The following is a 13,798-nucleotide window of genomic DNA, read 5'->3' on the forward strand; positions in this document are numbered from 1 at the left end:
ATCAGAGGCGAGGCAAACAGTCTGAAACTGGGCTGTCTGTGCAAATGGAGCTGTAGGAAGACAAAGCCAAGTTTGAAGCCCAAGAAGGCAGGACAGAGGCACTGATGTTGGAAGAATCAGAGATAACATTGGGGAAATGAGTCCAGGATGATTTCCAAGCGACGACGCAGACGCTCAAGGGAGCCTAGGAGGAGGGGACGCACGACAGTAGAAAAATTCCCCTGTATTTTACCAACGGAATCAACAACACTTCGCTCCACCTCCCCGTGAAAAATCACTAGTATTTTGAGGGCAGGGGGGTGAAGTCCCTTGAAACACCAGTGAAGGGCGGCAGAAGCCAGAACTGCGATGACAGCGTGGTCACTGCGCATGGCGGGGAGCCAGCCCATAGCCCACAGGCTAAAGGCTGCCCGGGACACCCTGTCTTCTGGGGCTCGCTGGCCCTTTCGTTCAGGGCATTCCTAGTCCGTAACACACAGTGAGCATCTCGTGGGTAGGTGTCCAAGTGGCGGTCAAAACCAAATCTCTGTGTAGGTTTCTTATCTGAAATCATAAATTTTTGACCCACAGAGCTCTAAGTTTCACACTGTGCTGGATTTCTGTGGAACTGAGTCTGTGCACTAATCCTGAGGAGCAGCAACTTTGGGGAACAAACAGTGGAAAAATGCAATTTGAAAAGGGGCAGGGAAACAGATATGGAAGAAGGAATTATTAACTGGAACTAAGTTTCTGCCGTAACAGATGGCAGGCAAATGCCTAAAATACGTGCACTAAAGGACCGTGCACCTTTTGGGTCTTTCCAAGCACCGCTGTTATTGATCAAATGGTCACTGGGCTTTCCGGTGCTGGAGAAACGATTCAGATGAGCATGGTCATCTCTAATTTCCTTTCAAATTCTTCAGCTTAAAAGAAATTGAGTTTCAAAAATCACCTTTTCAAGGGGCACCTGGGTGGTGGCACTGTCGGTTAATCGCCTGACCCTCGATCTCAGCTCAGGTCTTGATCACAGGGTCTCGAGTTCAAGCCCTGATTTGGGCTCCACACTGGGCAGGGAGCCTACTTAAGAAAAATTTTTAAAACAAGACCTGGGGCACCTGGGTGGCTCAGATGGTTAAGCGTCTGCCTTTGGCTCAGGTCATTATCTCTGGGTCCTGGGATCGAGCCCCACGTTAGGCTCCCATCACAATAGGGAGTCTGCTTCTCCCTCTGCCTCTCGCCCTGCTCTTGCTCACTCTCTCTGTATATGTCTCAAATGAAGAAAATCTTAAAAAAAAAAAAAAAAGACCTTTTCAATAGTAGTAGGCAACACATGGATTATATATGTTTTCTCTAGTGTCTACTTCACTGGTAGAAACTTTTTGATAATTTCCCAAGAAGATTTAGACAATGAGTTTAGCATCGTGTCGACTTTGGAAGCAGACTGTTTGATTTGAATGTTGGCTCTTGTTTTTTATTAGTTTGAGACCTGAGCAAGGTAGTAAACCATGTTTATCTCCGTTCCCCCTACAAAATGGGGATGGTAGTAACTTCCACGTGTCTTACAGAGTTGTGAGGATTAAGTAAGAGAACACAGGCAAACTGCTCAGAGCAGTGCCTGACACACGGAGATACTCTCCATGTGTTATGTGGTGGAAATTATCCTTGTTAATCAAGTAAAAGGGAGCAGGAAAGATTACTCTACTAATAAGCAATGGAAACAAGATTCCAAAGAAGTGGTTACTTCCTAGGAGAATAAGTTTTCTCAGGCATACTAAGCATGTTGTTTTCCTTATTTAATGTTCAAATACAAATAGACGTCTCTAATTAATAAAGAAACATTTTTATGAAGCAACATCAAATAGTCTGGTTTCCAAAACTATATGTAGATGAAAGTAATTAAAACTTCTCTCCTTCTAGAACCCTCTGCTTCCACCATATTGAATTATTTGCAGGAACCCGAATGCTATAAGGTCTGTCAGGTCTCCATGTGTTTTCATGAGCTGGAATGGGATTGACAGTGCTTTTCCTTCTCACCCCTCCTATTTGCTCTGTTAAAATGTATTTAACCTACGAGACTCACTCAGATAGTGCCTGCTTCCCAGAGAAAAACTGGATCGTTTCCTCCTATTATCAGATTTGGAGTTTCACCAAATACTCTGGAGTGTGAGCTCCTTGAAGATGTGAACCACGCCATATTAATTTTTTAATCTAACAGATGAGTATTGACAGGTCTGGAGCCTGGTCCAGGCAATCGCTCTTCATTTGCTCTAGTGTAAACTTGCTTACCCAGAGTCTTACCACTGAGCTATAAATAAGTTATTCACTGTGGACATCTAGTGGCCAAGGGGGGAGATGACTGTTCTTAAGTAATTATATTAATAATACTTACTGTATAAATTAGGCAGCAAGTAAGTAAAGTAAATCCTTACTGTATAAATTATGAACAATTTAAGCCCCAGAGCTCCTCTGCCTGTTCCTATGCCTTCTGCCAGATTTCTACCACTTACAGCAGTTTTACCCCTAGATATTGAACTATTCAACAATAATAATAACGATGATGATGATACCTTATATATTATCATCTAACCGACTACATTCATATTCATATGTAACACATATACACACCCTCACGATGAGATGGCATTTTGGTACTATTCTTTCTATTTTACTGTGAGCAAATTGAGGTTCATAGATATTAATTAATTCTCCCAGAGCGATCTGTGTTTATGTACAGAAACTGAAGCTGAATCCAAGACTGGCCTCGTAGACATTCCTCTATTATAGAATTTATCACCCTATTATTGTATCTTTCTTTTATAGTTTATCTTTGCCCATTTCTTAGCACAGTGCCTGGTCTATTTTTTGTGCATGATATTGGATTGTTGATAAATGTAAGAGAATGCATAATCCCCAAATCATATCACAGAGAACTTTACTGACTCAATCTGGTATACAGAGTTAACCCTTGGATACCTCTTCTTGTTTCCATGCATTTTGTATGCTACAGCCTTGGCCTTGAAATATCCTCACCCTTGCCAACCTGATAAACTCGTTTGCATTCATCAATTCAAATATTGCTTTAAGACCTTCCTCAATGTTTCCTTAGGCAGAGGTCAGTGCTTCCTCGATTGTATCCTCCAGCTCCCAGACACAGCTCTGGGTCAGCATGTATCACATTCCTGTAATTCCTTCTTTACACGTCTGTCTTCTGCAGGCTCTGAGATCTCTGTCAGCATTTCAGGTAGAGGGAACAGTGGTGTCCAAGCAGCTGGCTTTGAGTGTGGCTGGCACTTTGGGGCTTGCCATGTGTATCCCAACGTAAGTAAGTGATACAGCAAGATTAAGCAGAGTCTCCATAATACGCCGAGATTAGTTGTTGTTTTTTTTTAAGATTTTATTTATCCATTTGACAGAGATCACAAGCAGGCAGAGAGGCAGGCAGGGGGGGGTGAAGCAGGCTCCCCGCTGAGCAGAGACCCCCCCCCACCCTGAAGTGGAGCTCAATCCCAGGACCCTGGGATCATGACCTGAGCCAAAGGCAGAGGCTTTAACTCACTGAGCCACCCAGGCTCACCCAAGATTAGTTTTTATAGACTTCTGTCTTCAAATGGGTGTATGCATACTGCTTGAGATACAGCTCTTCCTGATGGTTATGCGAGGACAGTTTTAGGAGAATCAACTTCTAAATTCTCAGCTTGTATTCTCTCCCAGAAACCAGCTCCCTGGATCCAAACCTTCCCTTTCTCCATCACCTGTCCCTTACTGCTCACAGAAAGATACACTCCTCACCCATCCCAAATCCCAAATCCATGGAAGTCACCAGGGAGGGCTGGGAGGAGGTTCCAGGATGGCAAACAAACGGGTAAGTTGAAACACTGACGAGGAGCCCGGGGAAGTGGATGACCACTTTGGTGGTTTCCAGGTATTTGCCTTTAACGAAGGTGAGTTGTTAGTTGGTGGATGAGTAAATACAATTTTTCATAATAACCATTCTGAAATTTTTGGCATGTAAATTCAGGAGAGCTCAAATCACTGACTATAAAAGGAATGTTCTTATAATCAATACAAACTGAATATAACAAAATTCCGTCCATTGCATCTGGATACATGTGTGATCAAGAAATCTTTAACTTTATAAGCAAGAAAAACAGGAAGAGAATTTATCCTTAATTGTTCTAGCCTTGGTAATAGTAACTGTGGATAGGGTATAATCTCTGTGGTGAGGGAAAGCTATACTGATCACCTTAAGAGGTGTATTTCTAATTAAGTTTTTTATTTTTAATATTTAACAAAATATTTTGATCAATTGCATACAAATAAAAACAGATAACTTAATATGTAAGATAATTTTTTAAACATTTAGACACTTGCTACCCAAGAAATTTAAAAATTTCAATTTCTAAATACATTTTGGTTGAAGACAATAATAAGGTAATAATTCAAAATCTTTCAGCCATACCAATATATTCCAGTAGAATAAAATTTTTAGGGGAAAAGTGGGATGGAAATGTAAGTTTAAATGATTGTTCATTGCGGTGTGCGCACACAATGAAATGAAAATTTTCAATTTTGGAGTGTGCTGTTGCATAGTCAACATACCATATGATTTTGCTTCATCCTACCTGCCCTTGAATGTTGCGTAGAGTTGGTCTTGGGTCTATAGGAATGTACAGTATTGTAGTCTCTTCAAAAGTAGGCCCCACACGTCTCTGGTTTCTCCTAGAAGACCCTACTGGGCTCAGGGAGACACACTTAGTACATGTGTAGTCAGTGTACAGCTTTGCAGGGACAGCAGAGACATCATGCTACCCCCAGGAGAGCCTGGGGGAACAGGTGGATAAAGGCAAAATTATGGGTTGTGGACTCAGCCATTCCTGGGTTCTCAAAACTCTCTCTACCTCCTACTGGTTCCTTAACCCTCAGAGCCACAGAACTCCCTCTCCACAAAGAGGGTTACTGTAAGCAAGCTTGATTATTTGGGGCCTCACATATGATGGGCACGCCTTTGGGGGCAGTCGCCGTCCCTTTCCCTGTCCATGGTGTTCAGGGATTAGAGAATCAGGCTCTACCTCCGTTGCAGGTTATGTATGAAGTAGCTGTAACACGGTCTGATCATTCTCTTTCCCCAGAATACAGCACTCAGGCAGGACCAAAAGTCATGAGTAAGTAAGTGTTGTTTAGAGAAAAAAAAGGGGGGGGGATGTAAGGAAAGGATGTAGTTTAGGTCTGTTCCAGTGGGTCACCCTAGAAGCTTAAGTCGGTCTGACTAATAAGCCCAAGCAGTCAGGGAAGGCCTGGCAATTCTGGAGCTGTGCCAACTGCTTATAGTACTGATGTCAGCAGCTGAGTCAGGCCCTGGACACTCACGGTGCTTGCCAGGATACGGACACGGTCCAAAACTAGATCACACTGAACAAACCTCTTCCCTCTTTGACCTAAGTAATAGGAGGGAAAACTCACCTCACTCCTGCACCGTGACTGATCCCTGAGCTGGGGTTTTTCATACTTGAGCCCTGAGCACAGCGAGGCTTCTCCTGACACCTAGATAACCCTACCACAGTCCTACCACCAATCCTCTAGGCCCGCAGCCTCCTCCCTCACGTCTTCTCCACCGGCTCTCTCCTTGATAGCAGGCCACTGATTTACTTGTTGGACGTGATTGTATTATCACTCTTCACCCAATGGACTGTCCGTTCTAGGAGGGGGCTGCGTCAATCTCTTCTTTGTATCTATTTGCTGGCACAGTGCTGGACATGTAGATAGGCAGTAAATAGTGAATGAATGAATGAATGAATGAATGACAGCTAAAATTATCCCAGCTTATTGCTTTAATAGTAAGGACTCATTTATTCATCTATAGGGCATACTGAGATTTGCTAATCTACAACATATTTGCAGCGAGTTTTCTTGCCTGAGAAGAAATAAATCGTGTTTAAGATAATTTAACTAGGCAAATTAATTAAAATTAACTAAAAGTTGAAAGCCCAAAACTATGTTTTAACATTACAGGCCACTATATAATCAAAGGCATTATATTTGATAAGCAATTTTGTAAACTAAATAAAGCCAACAGGATCTAGTCTCATTAGAGTCTTACTATGTAACTACCTTTAGGTTTTCGGTTTCCTTCTGGGAATGTACTCAGTTAAAGAAAAGACAGTAACGCCTTTCAGGTAAAAACTTAATGAGGTGAAAGTTGATTTTTAGTTCTGAAGGCAGAATATCCAACTCGATATTTTCCTTGTCTCCACAATTACTTAATATAATCTGAACGTAAGTCCATTATTTGTCAGTAGAGCACTACTTCCTAAAGTATTTCCCTCTATCATATTCCAAAACCCTGTCTTCTTCCAGTCCCTTATGTAGTGATTAAACATTCACGTGTTCAATGAACACTTATCAAATACCACAGGCATCAGACACGGGGAGTCATGCTGCCCTCCCTCCCTCCCAAATAACAAACCTATCCTGGTATAAATCGGTATGAACTGTGTTCTGGGAGTGGCTTTCTGAGTGCAGGACCTCTTCATTTCACACTCCTACAGTGAAAATTTTATAATACAAAGGGATTTTTCAATTTTGTAAAAACAAAAACAAACCTCAAGTCTACGGAGATTTTATGAATTGCGGAAATCACAGAGCTATTGAGTGGGAGCTGGGATCCCTCCAGGCTCCCTGAAGCCCCGCCCCCACTCTCCCACCCGCTTACCTGACACAGGTCTTATTTTCAGTCTCTGTTAGGACCACTTTTTCTACAGCCTCCCTTGAACTGCTCATTCTATAAATACGGCAGTGTGTAGTAGGGAGATCACAATTTCATTTTCTCCCCCATATCTGCTTGTAACACCTGGTAGTTTCAATCTCTCTTAATGTAACCACTCTGAACTCACCACACAGGTTAGAAATCTCCAAGTGATTCTCGACTCCTCTCTCTCTCTTCCTCTTCACATTCAATAAGCTGGTGGGTTCTGTCGGTAATAATCACCACATGTCCTTGGAATCCAGACTTTGCTCTTCATACCTTTAAAGGTACTCCAATTCAGGCCCCGTCATACCTGCTTGGACCATTGCAGTAGCCTTCAAGCTGGTCTCCATACCATGGCCTGGGACGGGAGTTCCGTACCACTGCAGGAATGAGGGTCCTTTCAGAAGAAAAAGGAGGAGGAAGAGGAAGAGAACTTAACTGTTGTCCTTCACGCTTAAAAAACACGACAGAGTAACAGGTTTATAATTCACTATTTTATAGAGGAAAAGTGGTTTGTTTGTTTGTTTGTTTGTTTGTTTTAAAGAACGAGAAAGAAACAAAAACCCTTAGCAAGAAATCAAAAGCCTTTTTCCAATAGACTCATCTGCTCCTTTTTAACCTCCTCTCTGCTTTATATCCTCGGAGTCCTGACACCGCTGAATCCTGCCATCATTTTTAGACCCTTAAATCGTCTCCCTGCTCTGGTACATAAGTCTTAGTTTCTCCTAGAATAGGCTTCTCCTTCCTGGTTCACAAAAGCCCCCTGTTCCGTGACACCCACGATACATTTACACCTCCCGCAGTCTTACTGTTGTTTCCTCGGGGGTTCCTCCGAGCACCTAGATTTCTGCATTTCTGTCATCCTGAAACCTCCAGAGTTGGAAAAGGGACTGGCACACAGCAGGTGCCCAATAGAAGCTTGTTGATGGAATGAACCACTCTCTGGGAAGAGGCAGGAAATAAATGAGAATGTTGTTGACGTGTATTTGCTGCCAGTGGAGGCGTGCGGACCCGGGGGCACAGGAGGCTGCACTCCCTCGTCAGCCGTCCTGGATGAGAACAGCTCGTAGGCTCATGGCCGCCAGCAGGAAGGTTAACCCAGCCCCCTGCGTACTGTTACCGGAACTTTGTCCGTTCACCCTTGTGAAACCCACTTCAATTTCATCCTCAGTCCTGGGTCAGACGCAACTGAGAAAAGGTCAAATCAAATGAGACTCACTGAGTGACCCTCTCTTCAGAGTCTCTCTTGCGCAGGAAGTTTAACGCAGGAGCTGTATGGCTGGGGCAGAGCTTTGATTCTTGTCCTGCGCAGCCCACCTGCCATTGGTTTTCTTTCCTGGGTGAATGCGTTTCCAGTCAAATGTCCTGGGGTCTGTGAGGCATTAGTCCTCTCAGATGTGGCTTTCAGAGCACCTTGTTTGTTCCAGACACTCTGGGAGGTGCCTCCAGCGGACAGCGGACCCTCGGCTTCGTCCGGCCGCCGCCGCGCCATGTCACAGTGTCCCCCTTTCTCTTCTTCTGCAGGCATCGTTTCCATCACCACCCTGACTGTGCTGGCCTATGAACGTTACATTCGCGTGGTCCATGCCAGAGTGATCAATTTTTCCTGGGCCTGGAGGGCCATTACCTACATCTGGCTGTACTCACTGGCGTGGTCGGGGGCGCCTCTGCTGGGCTGGAACAGGTACATCCTGGACGTGCATGGACTGGGCTGCTCTGTGGACTGGAAATCCAAGGACGCCAACGACTCCTCCTTTGTGCTTTTCTTATTTCTTGGCTGTCTGGTGGTGCCCCTGGGAGTCACAACCCATTGCTATGGCCATATTCTGTATTCCGTTCGAATGGTAAGTTGAAAACAGCAGGTGCCCCTCCCCTAATCTAGTTCCAGGGTGGGCAGTTCTGGGCAGAAGAGACTCAAACTCTCCCTACGTGATCAGTGGTTGTCCGCAGCTGGCGCCGTTCTAGGGGACTTCCTGGGAGAGTATAGAATTCTACTCTGTTCAATAGAACTGGGCACTGAGTCACTCTCTAAAAGGCAAATGAGGAATAACATCTACTTTCTCTACGCCACTCTCTAAACCACAAGGAGGAAGGAAAGGGGTTCTGGACGGATAAAATCAGTAACCACCAAGAACACCTGCATTCTCCGACGCTGTTAGAATTAAAGAACTCTAACCAAGGAAATTCCACACTTCCCATGATTTTATTCATTCAAAGATCATGTAAATCTACTAGACCATAGTATAGATATTTTGTCCAGAAATCACTTCTGAATCATAAAGCACAAGACTGGCCACAAATGGGTTTCCTGTTGAGTGCTAGCAAGACGTCTGAAGTGACAGTGGGAGGCGGTCTCCTACTTTAGCCCCATACATTTTCCTTGCTCAATCACTGTGTCTTCCTGTCTGCGTCTTCCTTCTTCAGAACTCCTGCTCAGTGGTCTCCTATGCACCCTGCTAAACCCCTCTAACTTTCACCTTTAAAAAAAAAAAAAACTTGGCTACATGCATCACTTTAAATCATAACCCACTGCCGACTTCCACATTTGAACTTTTCTCATACACATCTATCTTGTATAAAAAGAGAAAAAAATCCCCATATCAATCCAAAGATAGGTTTTCCCCATGGCTGTAGTCAAACTACAAAGAGTGGCTGGAGGAAAATATGCGCCCAGATTCCCAATGCCCATACCCAGATGTCCTCTCAGCAGTGTCTGGCAATGTCTGGGTCCCTGGAGGGTCCGCTCTCTCACACGGTCACTTCTATAAATCCTCAGTTCTCCTTTTAATTCAGCTCTTGCCCTACCCCCCAGTCATTCTTATCAAATAATCATGCTTATTTATTGGGCAAAAGAAAGCCATTATCAAGAAATGTCTCAACTCCTTGTCCGCCTTTATACAAATCTCCCTGTTCAGCCTCATTCTTAGGTCCCCCTCTTCAGTTCTGGGGTCATGGCATAGATCTCTGGGGACCAAGCTGACCTTAGCTTCTGGTTTTCCCCCAACCCCATTTTCTGCCCCAGGGACCTCTTGCAAGTAATAGTTTTCTCTACCACTTAACATCTCCAATCTCTTCCTTACTTCTGGCTCCTTCTCCTTAGCAATAACTATGCTACTATTATACAAAAGCAAAGTCTGCTCTCAACTCCCTCTGGCTCTCACTTCATCGCCTTCCGCACCAGTCTCTACTCAAAGAAGCGTTAGTGGCTTTTGGTGTTCTGTCACCACTCAGTAAGCATGCATTTGGCCAATATTGGTCGAACATCTAGAGTGCACCAATTACTATTATGGGCTGAATGTTTTTTTTTTTCTCTCCAAAATTTATATATGGAAGCTTGACCCTTAATCAACGGTATTGGGGATGGGGTCTTTAGGAGGTAATTAGGGTCATATGATGTCATGAGAGTGGGGCCCTCATGATGGGATTAGTGCTCTAGTAAGAAGAGGGAAGACCAGTGGCTCTCTCTTTCTCTCTCTGTGTCTTTTCCTCCTTCCTTTCCTCCCTCCATCCATCTCTTCATCCCTCCCTTCATCCCTCCTTCCATCTCTCCACCATATAAGTACACAGAGAGAAGGCAGCCATCTCCAAGCCAAGAAAAGAGGTCTCATACTGAAACCTACTTGTGGGCATCTTGACCTCAGACTTCCCAGCCTTCAGATTTGTGAGAAATACATTTCTGTTGTCTAAGCCACTCAGTCTATGTTATATTGTTATGGAGGCCCAAGCTGACTAAGCCGTTGCCTAAGCTCTGAGGATATAACATGTATAAGATATCACCCCTGCCTCAAAGAGTTTATAGTTTAATAAACTTACCTAGCGCTTAATTCTCCAACCCATAGCAAATTGGCGCTTCCTTCCTTGAGCACACTGTCAGAGAAACAGTCCACATTAAGGTAACTGATGATCTCCCAAATGTTAGATCCAGGGAACACATTCCTATCTCTTTTTTCTTTTCTGACATCCGTGGTATTTGACACTTGTGGCATTATTGACAACTTCCACTCACTGGTGGTTTTCTCCTCCACTGTTTCTAGCCATTCTCTCCTGTCTTTGCTGCTGATTCTCTGGCCCATTTTCTTAGGTCTCTGCCAAGGGCTGCTTCCCATGGGATTCCCAGCCTTGTGCGTGTAGTTCTTTTCTCTTACTACACACTGGCCTTGGGCACCTCATATGCTCTTAGGATTTCCCCTTCTAACAATAGCTTGGTGACTTTGGAATCTCTATTTCTGACCCAGCGTGTTCTTCTGACTTCTGTCAGGTCCCAGTCAGCTGCCTATTGCAGACCTCCACTAGGATGGTCCCCAGACTTACCAGATTCTTTTTTTTTTTAATTTTAAGATTTTATTTATTTATTTGAGAGTGAGAGAAAACATGAGAGATCAGGGTGAGGGTGGGGTGAGGCCCAGAGGGAGAAACAGACTCCCCACTAAGCAGGGACCCTGATTCAAGGCTCGATCCCAGGACCCTGGGATCATGACCTGAGCCAGAGGCAGACCCTTAACTGACTTGGCCTTCCAGGTGCCCCTTCAGAACATTCAGACTTAACAGATTCCATGTGCGTGAAGACAAATGGGCCATCTTTCCCCCAGATCGGCTGCTCTTTCATTCCCTTTCTCAGTGAATGGTCATTATTCCTCAGCCAGAAATGAGAGCATAATATTTGACTATTCCTCATCCAAATCTCCCCAATTATCCTACAATCCCACAATCAATTATCAGTTTTCATGTATTCAACCTCCTATTTTTCCTTATATCCTTTTCCCCCTTCTCCTGTGGTCACAGACTCAGTTCAAAGGGGGCTTAGTTTTTTCTTCCTTTATTCTTGCTTTCTTCTCATCTATTTTCTCCATACTTCCACCAGAGTAATTATTCTTAAATGCAAGTTTTCTCATATCACTGGCCAGCTTAAAATCCTTCAGAGATTCCTCTGCCTTCATGATGAAAAATAAAGCCTCTGAGTGTGACTACCAGGGTCCTGCATTACCATCTCTTGTCTGTGTGTCCAGCTTTAATTCTTGACATGCCGACCCTCTAGCCAACTCGGGTTCCAGTCAAGTGCAGTATTTCTTGTTCCCAGAACTTGACATGTGTTCTATTACTACTTTACATTAGCATTCATCCTGTTCCTGGAACACTCTGTCCTTCCTCCTTACTTGGCTGAACCACAGGCGGCTTAGCTCAGTATCTTCCTGCCCTTACCTATGTCTGAATCCATTACCCATCCTGTGTGCTCTCATAGCCCTCTCTGGTCGCCTCTCTCACGACATGCATCATCTATGGAAGCAGTCTGTGTGCCTGTCACCCTCAGAATACAGTGAATTCCTTAAAAGCAGAGACCCAGTCTTATTCATTTTTTCACCTATAGCTGGAACAGGACTTTCATAAAATAGTTGATCAGAGCCCATTTTTGGAATGAGTGACAAACAATGCATTGGAAGGGGAAGTGGTGCAAGTGTGAAGAGACTTGACTCCAGACCACAGTATTCTCCGCTCAGAACCTGGTGGTTTATCCAGAGGGGTGACTCAGAGCATTGATGGAGACAGAGTTTCTTATGTGAGAAAAGGACTCACGGTGAAGTGTTTGGAAATCCACAGGTGTCTGCATCAATAAGCCCAATTTAATGTAGACAGAGGACTCTTTTATTGGGAAATCTGGGGAATGTGTCTTAAGTGGTTCAACCTTCAGGACAAGTTCAGCTGTGCATATGCTTTTGCTCCATCTGTAGCCGTTTTAGAAAATATCCTCAAATGATTGAATATTGGGGTAGGACATTTTGGGGGCTCTTTATTTGGAAAATTTTGAAAGGACAGAGTGAAGGAATGGAGAATGATAAAACAGAGAGGCCAAAAGAGATAAATGAAAAATAATCATGGAAACTGCAGATAAACAAACACAAATAATCCAGAATAATCAGAACTATATCCTTGTACCAAAGAGAAACTGGGCTTTCCCAGCCCAGTATTTCCTTAAGTTAACTTCTCCAGCATGCATGTAATTTCAAGATGATAAATGAGTGCTCTGCTTTGATACATGTTGAAAGGATGGGAATTGAGTTGCCCAGAAAGGGTAGAGATGAGTCTGTGGGGACTCTGGATGGTGGGGAATTGGAGACAGATGATTGAGCGGTGGTTATATTGAGTATATTGAGTATATTGTACATTATCAATATAATGCAATATATCGTATATTAAATATACTATATATTGAGTATATCGAATATATATATACTCATTAATTGCAACTGAGGAGCCAAAAATCATGATTCCAAATATTCCATAGTATCATAAAAGTACAAATGCATATAAATGTGTTAGTTTCAAATATAATTCCAGTGTAAATAAATATTTAATCTTGGACATAATCCCACAAAGTCATGTGTGTGGAACTGGGACCCAACTTCTGTTGTCCAACAGGTTATTCATTTGAATCTCCTTTAATCTTGACTCTTAGAGGAAGTAATTGATTGCCAGGAGCAAAAGTGGTGAATCTGGGATATGGATCCAGACCTAATTCCAAATCGAGACCTTTTATTAGAACTCTACAACCTTCTTAAGAAACTCTGGGGAGGGGCACCTGGGTGGCTCAGTGGGTTAAAAGCCTCTGTCTTCAGCTCAGGTCGTGATCCCAGGGTCCTGGGATCGAGCCCCGCTTCGGGCTCTCTGCTCAGCAGGGAGCCTGCTTCCTCCTCTCTCTCTGCCTGCCTCTCTGCCTACTTGTGATCTCTGTCAAATAAATAAAATCTTTTAAAAAAGAAAAAAAAAACCTCTAGGGAAAATTTCCCACCCACTCAAAAAATGTTGTTCTGAAAATAGAGTAATATCCTATCATATTAAATAAAATAGTTTCTTTTAAAATAGAATAGATAGATAGATAGAATAGATAATAGTATCCAACTTTACAACCATGCCCACTCCTACACCTTCCTCTACTCTATAAAAACACAATCATTTTAATTATCCATATTTTCTTCCTACTCTCTGTCAGTGTGAATAGGTGATTTTACTAAGAACATAGTTTCTTCAATATAATTTTAGATTATATCAATAATTTAGCTCTATCAATTCAAATATACT

At 43.3% G+C, this 13,798-nt stretch overlaps 1 protein-coding gene across 1 annotated transcript in view; it reads left to right on the forward strand.

The window, feature by feature from the left end:
* The window catches only part of OPN3 (opsin 3), a 42,532-nt gene that overhangs the window by 23,303 nt on the left and 5,431 nt on the right, over positions 1-13,798 (forward strand). Inside the window, exon 2 of the mRNA XM_032862937.1 lies at positions 8,249-8,568. Within this exon, the coding sequence (XP_032718828.1) occupies positions 8,249-8,568 (320 nt within the window). The remainder of the gene's footprint in view (positions 1-8,248; positions 8,569-13,798) is intronic.

The sequence above is a fragment of the Lontra canadensis genome, unplaced genomic scaffold, assembly GCF_010015895.1.
Source record: "Lontra canadensis isolate GAN:19392208 unplaced genomic scaffold, GSC_riverotter_1.0 scaffold24, whole genome shotgun sequence".
Taxonomy (NCBI): domain Eukaryota; kingdom Metazoa; phylum Chordata; class Mammalia; order Carnivora; family Mustelidae; genus Lontra; species Lontra canadensis.